The sequence below is a fragment of the Salvelinus alpinus genome, chromosome 10 (assembly GCF_045679555.1).
Source record: "Salvelinus alpinus chromosome 10, SLU_Salpinus.1, whole genome shotgun sequence".
Classification (NCBI taxonomy): Eukaryota; Metazoa; Chordata; class Actinopteri; order Salmoniformes; family Salmonidae; genus Salvelinus; species Salvelinus alpinus.
In genome coordinates, this window is record NC_092095.1 from 17,738,439 (window position 1) to 17,759,085 (window position 20,647).

The following is a 20,647-nucleotide window of genomic DNA, read 5'->3' on the forward strand; positions in this document are numbered from 1 at the left end:
GAGGCCTGTCAGCCTCTACACACACTGAATGGACAGGACAGGACCTATTTCATTATCAGAAGTAACTTGCTGGCATGTTAATCAATCAATTACAATACATTATTAGGAGATTTGATTGATTGTGGGACATCATTTTTAAAAGTCTTGGTTTAATTTATTGTGTGCGTGCACATATATTTTACTATGGGAGGAGGAAGTAGCTACACTGTGATAATAAGTTTATTTACTGTAGCATCACACCTTGATGAATGCAGGTTCTCTTCACCTGTATGTAACATGATCCCTCTGGAAGTCCCAGACAGCCTCTCTGAAGAGAGAGGAGCTGTAGTAGCAGGAACAATAAGTTACCTGAAACAGAAAGGGAAGCTATGATGACGATGATAACAACCATGGTCAGCCTCTATTGAGCCATTTAACACACCACAATGTTCTGAATTTAGAATGATATTGGCTATTGGCTTTGATTGGGTTCAACAGGGAGAAAGTTACCAGCAACTGAACGTGATCTGACTGCCACCCCACTGTAGGACTGTTGTCTGCATACAGTGATATATTACTACGTTTGTGGGATGAAATTAAACCGACTTATCCACCTATCTTTCTCTGTGCAGCTAATGAAAACAGTCCATTTGTAAAACTACTTCTGAATGGGGGACAAAGAGGGGGAGATACTTTGACGAACAACAAGGAGAAGATCTAACATAGCAGCAATACTGTTGCAGTGACTCAATAATCAAGAAGAAGTTGACCTCGAGGTGAAAATGGACCTTATTCACAGTGGACATTCAAACATCTCGCAGCAGGCTAATATGCTTGTTCTATGCTAATCAACAGAAGATTCACCTAGGCTGGAGTTACCAGTCAAATAACACACTCTGATTGGTTTCTTTACTTTGGTTGATTATATTATTATCTGGGAATTTAACGCTGTCCTAATGTCCTAATGAGAAAAGATTCATACAAGCCCTGTCATTCCACATAATACTATGAACAATGTTATAAAATGTGAATTTACCCATGTCTGTCTCCAGTACTCAGTTTAGTTACTATTCGGTGACAGTATGTCATTCGCCATCTTTGTGTCTTGGAGAGGCCTGTCAGCCTCAACACACACTGAATGGACAGGACAGAACCTGTTTGACCATCAGAAGTAACTTGCTGGCATGTTAATCAATCAATTACAATACATTATTAGGAGAAGTAGTTGATTGATTGCGGGACATAGTTTTTAAAGTTTCAGTTTATTTTATTGCGTGTGTGCGCATTCAAATCAAATCAAATTTGATTTGTCACATACACATGGTTAGCAGATGTTCATGCGAGTGTAGCGAAATGCTTGTGCTTCTAGTTCCGACCATGCAATAATATCTAACAAGTAATCTAACAATTTCACAACAACTACCTTATACACACAAGTGTAAAGGAATAAATTAGAATATGTAGATAAATATAAATGCATTAGCGATGGCCAAACGGCATAGGCAAGATGCAGTAGATGGTATAGAATACAGTATATACATATGAGATGTAATGTAGGGTATGTAAAAGTTATATAAAGTGGCATTGCTTAAAGTGGCTAGTGATACATTTATTACATCAAATTTGTAATTATTAAAGTGGCTAGAGATGAGTCAGTGTGTTAGCAGCAGCCACTCAATGTTAGTGATGGATGTTTAACAGTCTGATGGCCTTGAGATAGAAGCTGTTTTTCAGTCTCTCGGTCCCCGCTTTGATACACCTGTACTGACCTCGCCTTCTGGATGATAGCGGGGTGAACAGGCAGTGGCTCGGGTGGTTGTTGTCCTTGATGATCTTTTTGGCCTTCCTGTGACATCGGGTGGTGTAGGTGTCCTGGAGGGCAGGTAGTTTGCCCCCTGGTGATGCGTTGTGCAGACCTCACTACCCTCTGGAGAGCCTTACGGTTGTGGGCGGAGCAGTTGCCATACCAGGCGGTGATACAACCCGACAGGATGCTCTCGATTGTGCATCTGTAAAAGTTTGTGAGTATTTTTGGTGACAATCCAAATTTATTCAGCCTCCTGAGATTGAAGAGGCGCTGCTGCGCCTTCTTCACCACGCTGTCTGTGTGGGTGGACCATTTCAGTTTGTCCTTGATGTGTACGCTGTTTTCCACCTTTTCCACTACTGTCCCGTCGATGTGGATAGGTGGGTGCTCCCTCTGCTGTTTCCTGAAGTCCACGATCATCTCCTTTGTTTTGTTGACGTTGAGTGTGAGGTTATTTTCCTGACACCACACCCCGAGGGCCCTACCTCCTCCCTGTAGGCCGTCTCGTCGTTGTTGGTAATCAAGCCTACCACTGTGGCGTCATCTGAAAACTTGATGATTGAGTTGGAGGTCTGCATGGCCACGCAGTCATGGGTAAACAAGGAGTACAGGAGAGCATTGATTTTGTTATAGCAGGAGGAAGTAGCTATACTGTGATTCTGAGTATATTTACTGTAGCATCACACCCACACCTTGTTGAATGCAGGTTCTCTTTACCTGTACGTAACATGATCCCTCTGTAAGTCCCAGACAGTCTCTCTCTGAAGAGAGAGGAGCTGTAGTAGCAGGAACAATAAGTTACCTGAAACAAAGGGAAGCTATGATGGTGATGATAACAACCATAATCAGCCTCTATTGAGCCAATTAACACACCATAATGTTATACATTTCGAAGAGAATGTTATTGACTATTGGTTTTGATTGGGTTATACAACCTTCCCATAAAGTCTCCCACAGGTTTCCTCGTGGATCTATCCAGTCATGTTCTCAGTTTGTTCAGAGAACGTTAAGGAACAACGTTCTTCTGTGGCAATTTCAGTACTTCAGCATAACATTTACTACAGGTTTCCTTATGGTTCTATTCAAAGTCATGTTCTCAGAACATTAAGAAAACTTGCCATAAAAATTAAAAGAAAACATTAGAAACGTTCAAAGAATGTTATTTAAAAACACATACATTCCATTTTCAGCATCTCTCTCTTCTCTATCTTGTTAAGTGTGTTCAGGTGTGTTGGCCCACTAATTGGCCACACCTGATCTTAATGAGTGCTTGTTTCCTTTGAAATAGGGTTTGTTTGAATGGACTAAAATGAACAGCTTTGTATGAGTGGCGCAGTGGACTAATTCCATGGATAGAGAGCAGAAGATCATCAGTTTGAATCTCATTGACGCCATGCCACAATAAAAAATCTATGTGTTTGCATGATCAATGCATTTCCATGGGTCTTATCTTCAAATAACCTACTATTTCTGATCTCAGAATGTTAATAAAACGTTTAGGGAACCATAGAAAAATGTTCTCAGAATCTCCCTGGAAACTAAAAATATATGTTCCAGGAACGGGCACATTTTTTACTTCCGTTCTCAGGATGTTTAGAAACGTCCTGTTTTAATGTTTAGGAAACTTTTGGTTTTATTACCAGAACCAATGGGAAACCAAAAACGGAGGTTCCCAACACTTCCAAGGAACCAAATATGCTATCTGGGCTAATAGCGATAGCAGCAATGCCTTATTCACAGTGGACGTCGCACAAGGCAGATATTTTCTTTCTGTTGGTCCATTTAATTATCTGTGAATGTTTGTTGTCCTTATGTTTTGATATTGAGGAGAAAAGTACTGCCATAATAGCACTGGATCATCCCACATTATACTGTGAACATTAAATACATTCACTTTACTAGTCTTTGTTTGCTTCTGCTTCATGTTGCCTGCTCAACCCCAAACCAAAACTCTCAGTTTTACACCTCTTAACATTTGGATCAGTGAGTCAATAATAGTCAATAATGCCTGGTCTTTGAAAGCTGTCTGGTGCATTACAGAGTCTGAATGACATTTGTTGTGGAAAATTGCAAGATGATGTTATAATGCTTGTAAGATGATGTGATAATGCTTGTATTACATTATAATAGTTGTTATTCGACAGAATAGAGTATTGTGTGTGTGTTCCACTGAGGATGGGCCTCTATGAGATAGCACTGACAGAGGAGATTTACGATGTCTTTGGGTGATAAAACCTAAAGAGCATTCCAGATAACATGAGGTAATGTTATTGTGCTATACCGTACCAGGGTGAGACGGGTTACAGTTTGGAGTAGGAGGGGGCCAGACACTGGTCTTTACAATGAAAACTGTTGACACAGCAGTAACTGTCTGCTATGTTTTATAGATATCTTTCATACAAATCTTAACCTTTGTGAACTGTTCCTAAGATCTGTGGTTCGTCAGTGTAAGTTGAAAGGGGTGTATCTTGGCTATAAAAGATCTTTGTACTTTTCCGGTGGGACTTCTCAACGGGTCATAAGAAATAGTGATTTGTTGAAAGTCAAATGGCTATTGCAAAGCTCCTATAATTAAAGATGTAATTTAAGTATAACTCTGACTGGTGTGTAGTTTGTAACTCTCCTCATTTGGTAAAGCAGAAAAATGCCACCACACATTCCAAGGACATTATTTGTGTGTGTGTGTGTGTGTGTGTGTGTGTGTGTGGTATCAGAGGCCATTACATTGCACACCAGGTCCTCCTACACCACAGGAGTGTGTTTTCAAGCCCATTTCACTCTACATGATGATTATTACCACACAGGAGAAACCTGTCCACAGCCACACAGTGCTGATATATTAACACACACACTACACACAAGCCATAAGACTAAATAACTAACAAAATGGCTACACTGACTATCTGCATTGACCCTTTTATTTTGCACTGATTATCACAGGACTCAAAACACTCACACACAAACTCACATCCAATCATCATATCATCTGCTGCTACATATCTACCCCTACCACTGCAGTATCCCTGCACATTGTAAACATGGTATTGGAACTGACCCTGTATATACTGTAGCTTGTATACTTTCTCATGTTCTTCTTATTTCTATTTCTCATGTGTTTTTGTTCTACTTTACTATATTTTATAGTACTATACTGTATATTGATATTGATTACTTTATTAACGGGAAAAGAGCTGGCAGAAAGGCATTGCACTAATCTAGTGCACGTGACAATAAAAACCTGACACTTAAAAATATTAGCATGTGGAAACAGTGCCAGAAACTAAACCAAAGCATGAATTGCTGTCATACCTTGTCCATAGACTACTTACAGGTTAAAGAAACCAATGTGTCATTTTGTCATTTGGGTGAACTATCCCTTTAACTTGGTCTACCAATGGCACTGCTCTTGAAGAGTGAAACTAGGCTGACGCCTAAAGGATTGTACATTCACATACCAGTCACATATAAACACAAAACCGGAATGGGCACATTCCTCTGTGACAAACTGGCTTCGGCTGAGAGTGACAGCACAGCTACTAAATTCTGACAGAGAGGAGTTGTATCCAAGACGATAACACTGTGGTCTGGTCTCCGTGGAGATGGCCTGGGGACTGGTTTCCATGACATTAAGGGGTCTGGTGTTGGTGGTGAGTCTGCTGTGGACTGTCACATCCTCAGATGGGGGAGGTGAGTAACAACCATCATCATTCTGTCTTAGTTCATCTGTCTTTACCTTCTGTCTGTCTCAAAATATTACATTCCAAAATAACTCCTACGTAGTCCTAGTCCCTAGACACACGTTAGGCTCTAGTGTAGTATGAGCATTAAATAGGTGTAAGTAATGTGGTGAAACCTCTACCAAGACAGATTATCATTGCAGACTCCATATCATATGATACCATGTAACTGTAAAACAAGCTTCTCTGAAATATGAATTACTGTAGATCATAAACATGTTGGTCATTACAGAAGACTGACAAATTAATTCAAGAGCCGACTTTTCCTGTTGTGCGTGGTGATCTTTAGCCACTTCCACCCTAAGGCAAAGTGTTAAACACTGATTATACCAATTTTGGCCGTAAACCCCGATTTTGCCCTCAGAACCTCCTCAATTCATCGAGGCATGGACTCTACAAGGTGTCGAAAGCATTTCAAAGGGATGCTGGCCCATGTTGAATCCAATGCTTCCCACAGTTCTGTCAAGTTGGCTGGATGTCCTTTGGGTGGTGGACCATTCTTAAAACACAGAGGAAACTGTTGGGCATGAAAACCCTAGCAGCGTTGCAATTCTTGACACAAACCGGTGCGCCTGGCACCTACTATCATACCCTGTTCAAAGGCACTTACATATTTTGTCTAGTCCCTTCACCCTCTGAATGGCACACATACACAATCCATGTCTCAATTGTCCTAAGGCTTAAAAATCATTCTTTAACCGGTCTTCTCCCCTTCATCTACACTGATTGAAGTGGATTTAACAAGTGACATCAGTAAGGGATCAATAAGATTTCATCAATAAGCTTTCACCTGTATTCACCTGGTCAGTCTATGACAGGTGTCTTTAATGTTTTGTGTAGTCAGTGTTGATGAATCATCATGTGATCATCTGAATGAGTATGATGTCTCAACAATACTATCTGTGGTTATGTTTGAACTACTAATAGAAGATCAGTGATTTAACTTAACAGACACGACAGGCATGAAGGAAGTTTAGGTATTCAGGTCTGACTGGAGTCTTTACTTTAGATTGTGATTTTAGTTAGAGGTGAGGTGCTGTGGGTGAGGAGGGGGGCGGGTGGAGGACCGAGGAGGACCACAATGAGAGATTAGACTCAGGTTAATATTATCAATAATAACCGGTTAATAACACTCTGATATTAACAAAGGGCCTACTCACTTTACCAAGGTATCTGACTATTGGGGAGTATAGGAGTCTGTGTTTGAATCCCTTCTTGTCCAGATGCTTATTTAACGTTTGTGTTTATTCTCTTCCAGACGTCCATGTAACCTGTGTGTTCTCAGAGGATTGTGTTCTGCCCTGCAGCTTCCAGCCTGGCAGTGAGGAAGTCATCCACTGGCTGCTGAACCTAGAAGACAAGGACTTGACTATCCACTCCTACTACAACAGTACAGATCAGCTCAAACAGCAGAGCCAGCATTACAGAGGGAGAACAGCCCTGTTCAATGACCAGATCCCCAAAGGAAATGCTTCACTACTGCTGAGAGGGCTCACACTCCAGGACCAGGGCAGATACAAGTGTTACACCAGCACTATTCAAGGCAACAAGGAGTCCTTCATTAACATAGCAGTGGAAGGTACGGAATGTCTGTCTGTCTGTCTATGATGATCACTTCATGCTGCTCCATGTGTAATGTCTACTTTGTTGCAGCTCCAGTCCGCTTGGTGGACATACAGTTATCAGATGACATCATCACCTGCAGTTATACAGGTATCTACCCTGAGCCTAAACTCACCTGGTCCACTGACCCCCCCCCTGACCTTTCATTTGACCCTGGAACCATCCAGAACTCCACCAGCATCAAGGTGGATGACCGGGGCCTCTATGACATCACCAGCACAAAACAGTTTAGCGGAGACCGAACCAACATCTGTACCGTGACCTCTGGGACAATAGAAAGGACAGCAACCCTGAAACAGCAAAGTAATCAATTGATCAACCCATTAATCAAACATTTCATAAATCAATTAATAAATTCATCAATATATTTATCTGGCTGCAAACTGTACAAACACAAGACATCAATGTGAGACAGAATATGCAAAAACCATCCTAAAAAGGCTGTTTCTCATGACATCATTTCAGCTCCTGTCCAGGGTTCTCCAAGCAGTGAGGTGTCCATCCCCTGCAGTGTCTCTCAGTCTGACCTCCTGACCTTTGACCTCACCTGGAGATTCAACCAGATAGTCACCATCCTCACCTCCACCAAGGGCACACCTCAGATGTATGCTGTTGACAAGTGGAAGGAGCAGGTTCAGAATTTGTCTGACTCTGGCAGCCTTCAGCTCCACAAGTTAACCATGGTCCACCAGGGGACCTACAGCTGTGAACTCTCTACTGCCAGAGACACACACCTGATCCTCACCTACCTGCAGATCACACCTGACAAACTATCTGATGGTACAAAGTTTACTTTTACTGTTTCCCCTCACTGTAAGTCACAGGATCACATTAAACAATAAAACTGATACTCTGTATTTTCTCCTTCAGTTTCAGATGGACTGAGTCCAGGTGCAATCACTGGTATAATAATAGCAGCAGCAGCAGTGATTATAGCAGCAGTGATATGTTACCGGCTGAGAGGTAAGTTATGATGATGATGACATCATAATCTGTTGAACCATTTAACACAACCACCTCCTGATGAACAGAGAGGAGGGTTTCATTGGTGGCTTTTGATGAACAGCTTTCAGTATGTTATTTTACTGTCTCCCATCTGAAGGTTATCTGCCCCACTGCAAAAGTAAAATGATATCTAAAGAGATGCAGACCTTCTCAAAAAATGAAGACGGAATGTCACTGTCTGCCGCAGGTAGACGTCCATGGAATATTCATGTCCTTATGGTTACATGCATTTACTCATACTAGCTGTTTGTGTGTCTGCATCCTGCTAACTCACCCTAAACTCATCTATCCCCCTCCAGCAAATACAAATGGTCCAAATGAAAACGATCAGAGTGGAAAACCACTTCAGAGTGAAGAAGAAAGAGAGGAGACACAGAAAGAAGAGATGTCAGCCACATCAACCATACTAATGCCTCAGAATCCAGGAGAGGACACTGACTCAGGGGAGGACAAAGAGGAAAGTTGACAAGCGGGTAATTGTCCAATTGCATACAGTACCAGTCAAAAGTACCAGTCAAAAGTTTGGACACACCTACTCATTCAAGGATTTTTCTTACAATTTCCTACATTGTTGAATAATAGTGAAGACATTGAAACTATGAAATAACACATTTCATAGTCATGCTGGTTAAGTGTGCCTTGAGTTCTAAATAAATCATTGACAATGTCACTAGCAAAGCACCCACACATCATCACACCTCCTCCTCCATGCTTCACGGTGGGAACCACACATATGGAGATAATCCGTTCACCTACTCTGTGTCTCATGAAGACACAGTGGTTGGAACAAAACATCTCAAATTTAGACTCATCAGACCAAAGGACAGATTTCCACTGGTCTAATGTCCATTGCTTGTGTTTCTTGGCCCATGCAAGTCTCTTCTTCTTATTGGTGTCCTTTAGTAGTGGTTTCTTTGCATCAACTTGACCATGAAGGCCTGATTCACACAGTCCCCTTTGAACAGTTGATGTTGAGATGTGTCTGTTACTTGAACTCTGATAAGCATTTATTTGGGCTACAATCTGAGGTGTAGTTAACTCTAATGAACATATCCTCTGCAGGAGAGGTAGCTCTGGGTCTTCCTTTGCTGTGGCGGTCTTCATGAGAGCCTGATGGTTTTGCGACAGTACTTGAAGAAATGTTCTTGACATTTTCTGGATTGACTGTGTAACGCTCGTCTTTAGGTGGAAGAGAGGAGGACCAAGGCGCAGCGTGGTGAATGTTCATTATGTTGAATTTTAATGAATTATCCAACTAAACAGAACACTGACAAAATACAAAATAACAAAACGACGTGAACAGACCTGAACTTGAGAACATAAAACATGAACGCATGAACAGGTAGCAACAAACAAACGAACGAACGAAACGAAACAGTACCGTGTGGTGACACAAACACAGACACAGCAACAATCACCCACAAACAAACAGTGAGAACAGCCTACCTTAATATGGTTCTCAATCAGAGGAAACGTAAAACACCTGCCCCTGATTGAGAACCATATCAGGCTAGTTGACAACCCTAAACCAAACATAGAAACACATAACATAGAATGCCCACCCAGCTCACGTCCTGACCAACTAAACAAGGCTAAACAAAGGAAATAAGGTCAGGAATAAGGTCATATCACCTCTCCAGGGAGTGTGGGACCCTGGTAGCGTCCCACCTGGCCAACATCCGGTGAAATTGCAGAGCGCCAAATTCAAAATAAATTACTCTAAATATTTAACTTTCATGAAATCACAAGTGTAATACATCAAAATAAAGCTTAACTTGTTGTTAATCCAGCCGCAGTGTCATATTTCAAAAAAGCTTTACGGCGAAAGCAAACCATGCGATTATCTGAGGACAGCGCTCAGCACACAAAACATTACATACAGTTACCAGTCAAGTAGATTAGTCACGAAAGTCAGAAATAGCAATAAAATTAATCACTTACCTTTGATGATCTTCGTATTGATGCACTCACAAGACTCCCAGTTACACAATAAATGTTTGTTTTGTATGATAAAGTCACTCTTTATATCCAAAAACCTCCATTTTGTTGGCGCGTTTTGTTCAGTAATCCAATGTCTCAAATTCTGTCACAACAGGCATATGAAAATTCCAAATAGTATCCGTAAAGTTCGTAGTAACATGTCAAACGATGTTTATAATCAATCCTCAGATTGTTTTTAAAAGAAAAACAAGAAAGGCTGCCTTGTCTCATTCACCATCTCTTTGTCTTGGAGAGGCCTGTCAGCGTATACACACACTGAATGGACAGGACAGGACCGGTTTCACCATCAAAAGCAACTTGCTGGCATGTTAATCAATTAATTACAACACATTTTTAGGAGAAGTAGTTGATTGTTTGTAGGACATAGTTTTTTAAGTTTTACTTAAATGTCTTGTGTGTGTGCGTGCACATATATTTTACTATGGGAGGAGGAAGTAGCTACACTGTGATAACAAGTTTATTTACTGTAGCGTCACACCTCGATGAATGCAGGTTCTCTTCACCTGTACGTAACATGATCCCTCTGGAAGTCCCAGACAGCCTCTCTCTGAAGAGAGAGGAGCTGTAGTAGCAGGAACAAGAAGTTACCTGAAACAGAAAGGGAAGCTATGATGACGATGATAACAACCATAGTCAGCCTCTATTGAGCCATTTAACACACCATAATGTTCTGAATTTAGAATGATATTGGCTATTGGCTTTGATTGGGTTCTACAGGGAGAAAGTTACCAGCAACTGAAGGTGATCTGACTGCCACCACACTGTAGGACTGTTGTCTGCATACAGTGATATATTACTATGTTTGTGGGATGAAATGAAACCGACTTATCAACCTATCCACCTATCTTTCTCTGTGCAGCTAATGAAAACAGTCTATTTGTAAAACTACTTCTGAATGGGGGACAAAGAGGGGGAGATACTTTGACGAACAACAAGGAGAAGATCTAACATAGCAGCAATACTGTTGCAGTGACTCAATAATCAAGAAGAAGTTGACCTAGAGGTGAAAATGGACCTTATTCACAGTGGACATTCAAACATCTCGCAGCAGGCTAATTTGCTTGTTCTATGCTAATCAACAGAAGATTCACCTAGGCTGGAGTTACCAGTCAAATAACACACTCTGATTGGTTTCTTTCCTTTGGTTGATTATATTATTATCTGTGAATTTAACGCTGTCCTAATGTCCTAATGAGAAAAGATTCATACAAGCCCTGTCATTCCACATAATACTATGAACAATGTTATAAAATGTGAATTTACCCATGTCTGTCTCCAGTACTCAGTTTAGTTACTATTCGGTGACAGTATGTCATTCGCCATCTTTGTGTCTTGGAGAGGCCTGTCAGCCTCAACACACACTGAATGGACAGGACAGAACCTGTTTCACCATCAGAAGTAACTTGCTGGCATGTTAATCAATCAATAACAATACATTATTAGGAGAAGTAGTTGATTGATTGCGGGACATAGTTTTTAAAGTTTCAGTTTATTTTATTGCGTGTGTGCGCATTCAAATCAAATTTGATTTGTCACATACACATGGTTAGCAGATGTTCATGCGAGGGTAACGAAATGCTTGTGCTTCTAGTTACGACCATGCAATAATATCTAACAAGTAATCTAACAATTTCACAACAACTACCTTATACACAAGTGTAAAGGAATGAATAAGAATATGTACATAAAAATATATGAATGAGCGATGGCCGAACGGCACAGGCAAGATGCAGTAGATGGTATAGAATACAGTATATACATATGAGATGAGTAATGTAGGGTATGTAAAAGTTATATAAAGTGGCATTGCTTAAAGTGGCTAGTGATACATTTATTACATCCAATTTTTTATTATTAAAGTGGCTAGAGATGAGTCAGTATGTTGGCAGCAGCCACTCAATGTTAGTGATGGCTGTTTCATAGTCTGATGGCCTTGAGATAGAAGCTGTTTTTCAGTCTCTCGGTCCCCGCTTTGATGCACCTGTACTGACCTCGCCTTCTGGATGATAGCGGGGTGAACAGGCAGTGGCTTGGGTGGTTGTTGTCCTTGATGATCTTTTTGGCCTTCCTGTGACATTGGGCGGTGTAGGTGTCCTGGAGGGCAGGTAGTTTGCCCCCAGTGATGCGTTGTGCAGACCTCACTACCCTCTGGAGAGTCTTTACGGTTGTGGGCGGAGCAGTTGCCGTACCAGGCGGTGATACAGCCCGACAGGATGCTCTCGATTGTGCATCTGTAAAAGTTTGTGAGTGTTTTTGGTGACAATCCGAATTTATTCAGCCTCCTGAGTTTGAAGAGGCGCTGCTGCGCCTTCTTCACCACACTGTCTGTGTGGGTGGACCATTTCAGTTTGTCCTTGATGTTTACGCCGTTTTCCACCTTGTCCACTACTGTCCCGTCGATGTGGATAGGTGGGTGCTCCCTCTGCTGTTTCCTGAAGTCCACGATCATCTCCTTTGTTTTGTTGACATTGAGTGTGAGGTTATTTTCCTGACACCACACTCCGAGGGCCCTACCTCCTCCCTGTAGGCCGTCTCGTCGTTGTTGGTAATCAAGCCTACCACTGTGGCGTCATCTGAAAACTTGATGATTGAGTTGGAGGTCTGCATGGCCACGCAGTCATGGGTAAACAAGGAGTACAGGAGAGCATTGATTTTGTTATAGCAGGAGGAAGTAGCTACACTGTGATTCTGAGTATATTTACTGTAGCATCACACCCACACCTTGATGAATGCAGGTTCTCTTTACTTGTATGTAACATGATCCCTCTGGAACTCCCAGACAGTCTATCTCTGAAGAGAGAGGAGCTGTAGTAGCAGGAACAATAAGTTACCTGAAACAGAAAGGGAAGCTATGATGATGATGATAACAACTATAGTCAGCCTCTATTGAGCCATTTAACACACCATAATGTTATACATTTCGTAGAGAATGGAAGTGACTATTGGTTTTGATTGGGTTATACAACCTTCCCATAAAGTCTCCCACAGGTTTCCTCGTGGATCTATCCAGTCATGTTCTCAGTTTGTTCAGAGAACGTTAAGGAACAACGTTCTTCTGTGGCAATTTCAGTACTTCAGCATAACATTTACTACAGGTTTCCTTATGGTTCTATTCAAAGTCATGTTCTCAGAACATTAAGAAAACTTGCCATAAAAATTAAAAGAAAACATTAGAAACGTTCAAATAATGTTATTTAAAAACACATACATTCCATTTTCAGCATCTCTCTCTTCTCTATCTTGTTAAGTGGGTTCAGGTGTGTTGGCTGCGCCCACTAATTGGCCACACCTGATCTTAATGAGTGCTTGTTTCCTTTGAAATAGGGTTTGTTTGAATGGACTAAAATGAACAGCTTTGTATGAGTGGCGCAGTGGACTAATTCCATGGATAGAGAGCAGAAGATCATCAGTTTGAATCTCATTGATGCCATGCCACAATAAAAAATCTATGTGTTTGCATGATCAATGCATTTCCATGGGTCTTATCTTCAAATAACCTACTATTTCTGATCTCAGAATGTTAATAAAACGTTTAGGGAACCATAGAAAAATGTTCTCAGAATCTCCCTGGAAACTAAAAATATATGTTCCAGGAACGGGCACATTTTTTACTTCCGTTCTCAGGATGTTTAGAAACGTCCTGTTTTAATGTTTAGGAAACTTTTGGTTTTATTACCAGAACCAATGGGAAACCAAAAACGGAGGTTCCCAACACTTCCAAGGAACCAAATATGCTATCTGGGCTAATAGCGATAGCAGCAATGCCTTATTCACAGTGGACGTCGCACAAGGCAGATATTTTCTTTCTGTTGGTCCATTTAATTATCTGTGAATGTTTGTTGTCCTTATGTTTTGATATTGAGGAGAAAAGTACTGCCATAATAGCACTGGATCATCCCACATTATACTGTGAACATTAAATACATTCACTTTACTAGTCTTTGTTTGCTTCTGCTTCATGTTGCCTGCTCAACCCCAAACCAAAACTCTCAGTTTTACACCTCTTAACATTTGGATCAGTGAGTCAATAATAGTCAATAATGCCTGGTCTTTGAAAGCTGTCTGGTGCATTACAGAGTCTGAATGACATTTGTTGTGGAAAATTGCAAGATGATGTTATAATGCTTGTAAGATGATGTGATAATGCTTGTATTACATTATAATAGTTGTTATTCGACAGAATAGAGTATTGTGTGTGTGTTCCACTGAGGATGGGCCTCTATGAGATAGCACTGACAGAGGAGATTTACGATGTCTTTGGGTAATAAAGCCTAAAGAGCATTCCAGATAACATGAGGTAATGTTATCGTGCTATACCGTACCAGGGTGAGACGGGTTACAGTTTGGAGTAGGAGGGGGCCAGACACTGGTCTTTACAATGAAAACTGTTGACACAGCAGTAACTGTCTGCTATGTTTTATAGATATCTTTCATACAAATCTTAACCTTTGTGAACTGTTCCTAAGATCTGTGGTTCGTCAGTGTAAGTTGAAAGGGGTGTATCTTGGCTATAAAAGATCTTTGTACTTTTCCGGTGGGACTTCTCAACGGGTCATAAGAAATAGTGATTTGTTGAAAGTCAAATGGCTATTGCAAAGCTCCTATAATTAAAGATGTAATTTAAGTATAACTCTGACTGGTGTGTAGTTTGTAACTCTCCTCATTTGGTAAAGCAGAAAAATGCCACCACACATTCCAAGGACATTATTTTGTGTGTGTGTGTGTGTGTGTGTGTGTGTGTGTGGTATCAGAGGCCATTACATTGCACACCAGGTCCTCCTACACCACAGGAGTGTGTTTTCAAGCCCATTTCACTCTACATGATGATTATTACCACACAGGAGAAACCTGTCCACAGCCACACAGTGCTGATATATTAACACACACACTACACACAAGCCATAAGACTAAATAACTAACAAAATGGCTACACTGACTATCTGCATTGACCCTTTTATTTTGCACTGATTATCACAGGACTCAAAACACTCACACACAAACTCACATCCAATCATCATATCATCTGCTGCTACATATCTACCCCTACCACTGCAGTATCCCTGCACATTGTAAACATGGTATTGGAACTGACCCTGTATATACTGTAGCTTGTATACTTTCTCATGTTCTTCTTATTTCTATTTCTCATGTGTTTTTGTTCTACTTTACTATATTTTATAGTACTATACTGTATATTGATATTGATTACTTTATTAACGGGAAAAGAGCTGGCAGAAAGGCATTGCACTAATCTAGTGCACGTGACAATAAAAACCTGACACTTAAAAATATTAGCATGTGGAAACAGTGCCAGAAACTAAACCAAAGCATGAATTGCTGTCATACCTTGTCCATAGACTACTTACAGGTTAAAGAAACCAATGTGTCATTTTGTCATTTGGGTGAACTATCCCTTTAACTTGGTCTACCAATGGCACTGCTCTTGAAGAGTGAAACTAGGCTGACGCCTAAAGGATTGTACATTCACATACCAGTCACATATAAACACAAAACCGGAATGGGCACATTCCTCTGTGACAAACTGGCTTCGGCTGAGAGTGACAGCACAGCTACTAAATTCTGACAGAGAGGAGTTGTATCCAAGACGATAACACTGTGGTCTGGTCTCCGTGGAGATGGCCTGGGGACTGGTTTCCATGACATTAAGGGGTCTGGTGTTGGTGGTGAGTCTGCTGTGGACTGTCACATCCTCAGATGGGGGAGGTGAGTAACAACCATCATCATTCTGTCTTAGTTCATCTGTCTTTACCTTCTGTCTGTCTCAAAATATTACATTCCAAAATAACTCCTACGTAGTCCTAGTCCCTAGACACACGTTAGGCTCTAGTGTAGTATGAGCATTAAATAGGTGTAAGTAATGTGGTGAAACCTCTACCAAGACAGATTATCATTGCAGACTCCATATCATATGATACCATGTAACTGTAAAACAAGCTTCTCTGAAATATGAATTACTGTAGATCATAAACATGTTGGTCATTACAGAAGACTGAGAAATTAATTCAAGAGCCGACTTTTCCTGTTGTGCGTGGTGATCTTTAGCCACTTCCACCCTAAGGCAAAGTGTTAAACACTGATTATACCAATTTTGGCCGTAAACCCCGATTTTGCCCTCAGAACCTCCTCAATTCATCGGGGCTTGGACTCTACAAGGTGTCGAAAGCATTTCAAAGGGATGCTGGCCCATGTTGAATCCAATGCTTCCCACAGTTCTGTCAAGTTGGCTGGATGTCCTTTGGGTGGTGGACCATTCTTAAAACACACAGGAAACTGTTGGGCATGAAAACCCTAGCAGCGTTGCAATTCTTGACACAAACTGGTGCGCCTGGCACCTACTATCATACCCTGTTCAAAGGCACTTACATATTTTGTCTAGTCCCTTCACCCTCTGAATGGCACACATACACAATCCATGTCTCAATTGTCCTAAGGCTTAAAAATCATTCTTTAACCGGTCTTCTCCCCTTCATCTACACTGATTGAAGTGGATTTAACAAGTGACATCAGTAAGGGATCAATAAGATTTCATCAATAAGCTTTCACCTGTATTCACCTGGTCAGTCTATGACATGGAAAGAGCAGGTGTCTTTAATGTTTTGTGTAGTCAGTGTTGATGAATCATCATGTGATCATCTGAATGACTATGATGTCTCAACAATACTCTCTGTGGTTATGTTTGAACTACTAATAGAAGATCAGTGATTTAACTTAACAGACACGACAGGCATGAAGGAAGTTTAGGTATTCAGGTCTGACTGGAGTCTTTACTTTAGATTGTGATTTTAGTTAGAGGTTAGGTGCTGTGGGTGAGGAGGGGGGCGGGTGGAGGACCGAGGATGACCACAATGAGAGATTAGACTCAGGTTAATATTAACAATAATAACCGGTTAATAACACTCTGATATTAACAAAGGGCCTACTCACTTTACCAAGGTATCTGACTACTGGGGAGTATAGGAGTCTGTGTTTGAATCCCTTCTTGTCCAGATGCTTATTTAACGTTTGTGTTTATTCTCTTCCAGACGTCCATGTAACCTGTGTGTTCTCAGAGGATTGTGTTCTGCCCTGCAGCTTCCAGCCTGGCAGTGAGGAAGTCATCCACTGGCTGCTGAACCTAGAAGACAAGGACTTGACTATCCACTCCTACTACAACAGTACAGATCAGCTCAAACAGCAGAGCCAGCATTACAGAGGGAGAACAGCCCTGTTCAATGACCAGATCCCCAAAGGAAATGCTTCACTACTGCTGAGAGGGCTCACACTCCAGGACCAGGGCAGATACAAGTGTTACACCAGCACTATTCAAGGCAACAAGGAGTCCTTCATTAACATAGCAGTGGAAGGTACGGAATGTCTGTCTGTCTGTCTATGATGATCACTTCATGGCTGCTCCATGTGTAATGTCTACTTTGTTGCAGCTCCAGTCCGCTTGGTGGACATACAGTTATCAGATGACATCATCACCTGCAGTTCTACAGGTATCTACCCCGAGCCTAAACTCACCTGGTCCACTGATCCCCCCTCTGACCTTTCATTTGACCCTGGAACCATCCAGAACTCCACCAGCATCAAGGTGGATGACCGGGGCCTCTATGACATCACCAGCACAAAACAGTTTAGTGGAGACCGAACCAACATCTGTACCGTGACCTCTGGGACAATAGAAAGGACAGCAACCCTGAAACAGCAAGGTAATCAATTGATCAACCTATTAATCAAACAATTCACAAATCAATTAATAAATTCATCAATATATTTATCTGGCTGCAAACTGTACAAACACAAGACATCAATGTGAGACAGAATATGCAAAGACCATCCTAAAAAGGCTGTTTCTCATGACATCATTTCAGCTCCTGTCCAGGGTCCTCCAAGCAGTGAGGTGTCCATCCCCTGCAGTGTCTCTCAGTCTGACCTCCTGACCTTTAACCTCACCTGGAGGTTCAACCAGATAGACACCATCCTCACCTACACCAAGGGCACACCTCAGATGTATGTTGTTGACAAGTGGAAGGAGCAGGTTCAGAATTTGTCTGACTCTGGCAGCCTTCAGCTCCACAAGTTAACCATGATCCACCAGGGGACCTACAGCTGTGAACTCTCTACTGCCAGAGACACACACCTGATCCTCACCTACCTGCAGATCACACCTGATAAACCATATGATGGTACAAAGTTTACTTTTACTGTTTCCCCTCACTGTAAGTCACAGGATCACATTAAACAATAAAACTGATACTCTGTATTTTCTCCTTCAGTTTCAGATGGACTGAGTCCAGGTTCAATCACTGGTATAATAATAGCAGCAGCAGCAGTGATTATAGCAGCAGTGATATGTTACCTGCTGAGAGGTAAGTTATGATGATGATTACATCATAATCTGTTGAACCATTTAACACAACCACCTCCTGATGAACAGAGAGGAGGGTTACATTGGTGGCTTTTGATGAACAGCTTTCACTTTCTGCTATTTTTCTGTCTCCTGTCTCAAGATTTTCTGCCCCAATGCAGAAGTAACACGGTCTTTTGAAGAGGGAGAGTCACTGTCTGCCGCAGGTAGACGTCCATGGAATATTCATGTCCTTATGGTTACATGCATTTACTCATACTAGCTGATTGTGTGTCTGAATCCTGCTAACTCACCCTAAACTCACCTATCCCCCTCCAGCAAATACAAATGGTCCAAATGAAAACGACCAGACTGTAATACCACTTCTGAATGGAGAAGAAAGAGAGGAAGACATGGAAAGACAACAAGGTCAAGGAGAAGAGGGGTCAGCCACATCAACCTTAGTAATGCCTTGAATCAACATTAAGAAAAATGTCCATTAAAACACAAAACATTGGTAATGTTCAGAGAACTTACCAATGTTTTGAATCTCACTGACATCATGCCACAATAAAAAATGTATTTGTTTGCATGATTAATGCCTTTGCAAATGAATATCCATGTGTCCTATCTGTGCTTAGAGTTCACACTGACCACAGACACAAGCACATCTCTTCTTCTATAACAAACAACAGTGGGTCAGCTTTAAAGTTTGTCCAAATTGTCTTTAGCAAGCTCACACAATAACACCCAATCTAGGGAAATGTCAAAGTAAAAACAGTCCAGCTAGCTAACTGAACGTCACACATATTGAACCCAGGCCATCAAACTCAGAGTGACTGAGCCTCAATGGAAAGACAGCAAGTGGTTTTGATTGGCTGTAGAATTACCTTTATACAGAAGGATTGTGTGTGTGTGTGTGTGTGTGTATCAGTTGGTGTCTGTGTATATCCGATGTAATTTGTGTTTTCCTTCAGCTCTAAACCAATAAGTGATATATAACACCATGTTTCAGGTTAATGAATGTAATGAAGTCAACCAGCCCCTCAATAAAGGAGGGAGGAGAAGAAGACAGAAATACACAAGTAGCAGAGGATAATGCAGTGACAGAAAATGGAGGAGAGTTACAGTTAGGGGCCATTCACACACCGCTGAACCAAAGTCCCCAAAGAATACATCCTGTGGTGGCTAAATTGTCCAATATAATTTCCCCAATACAATTTCACAATGGAGAGTGTTGAAATGTTAGTCTTGACGCATACAAATCCCATGAAGTTGAAAATGAATAGCACATTTACTTGTCGTTTTTCTGGATACAAAAATGTATAGAATTCTACCCAAACGAATTGTGATCAATAAACTAAAGAAACAAACAGCATGGTAAACATGGTCTGGTATGGTCAAAAGACTGTGTGCTGCCATTCCAGTCACTCCCAGTAGCCCTTGGTGCATGTCTGCCTTTTAACTGTATTCTCCATTGGCCTGTAGAGGGCGGTACACACACTTGACAAGGTATTCATGGCAAACACACATACAACAGAAATGCATCGTGAATTGGAAACATGCTAATATAAAATATGACCCACTTGGCTCCTACACAACGGTGTCAATTGTATTTTATGTGAAATCAAAAACAATTCTTTACCTAACTTGAAGGAGCCTTCCTCTTAGACTGCACCTTATCGCAGTAGGCAGATCTTGGATATTGGTCTTTCTATAATGTTGGTTCTTGTCTTCAGGAGTACTGCACATACTAACCCATTGGAATCAGGCTTGGTCAAGAACCTTTCCAAGTATCCATGCACTACGTGGTGCCGTGGAGTCCATGACCAGAACCACATCTCCTTCACTGAAGCTGCGTTTCACTTTACCCTACTTTGGTCTTTCCTGCAAGATTTGTCTCCATCTCTTCCAAAATAAATCGGCCATGTACTGGACTTGCTTCCAACACTGTCTGATGCACAAGGACAGGCTTCGACTTTACTCTTTTTGGGTGAAGTTCCCATTTATTGCGAATATAAAATATAAATAGCTCCAAAACACATTTTACCGTTAATGTTTGGAAAGCTAATTTTGTGGACGTGTTATGGACAGCACTCTTGTGGCTTTTCATAGGGAATCACCATTACAAAAGTAACAACCGCT

The 20,647-nt window shown here is 41.3% G+C and overlaps 1 protein-coding gene across 1 annotated transcript in view; it reads left to right on the forward strand.

Moving 5' to 3' along the window:
- The window catches only part of LOC139532900 (hemicentin-1-like), a 28,952-nt gene extending 14,170 nt beyond the window's left edge, over window positions 1–14,782 (forward strand). The window contains exons 10-16 of the mRNA XM_071331063.1: window positions 5,360–5,473; window positions 6,782–7,102; window positions 7,177–7,449; window positions 7,612–7,926; window positions 8,017–8,109; window positions 8,249–8,338; window positions 8,451–14,782. Coding sequence (XP_071187164.1) covers window positions 5,360–5,473; window positions 6,782–7,102; window positions 7,177–7,449; window positions 7,612–7,926; window positions 8,017–8,109; window positions 8,249–8,338; window positions 8,451–8,617 — 1,373 coding nt within the window. The 3' untranslated portion in view covers window positions 8,618–14,782. The remainder of the gene's footprint in view (window positions 1–5,359; window positions 5,474–6,781; window positions 7,103–7,176; window positions 7,450–7,611; window positions 7,927–8,016; window positions 8,110–8,248; window positions 8,339–8,450) is intronic.
- The last annotated feature ends 5,865 nt before the right edge of the window (window positions 14,783–20,647 follow it).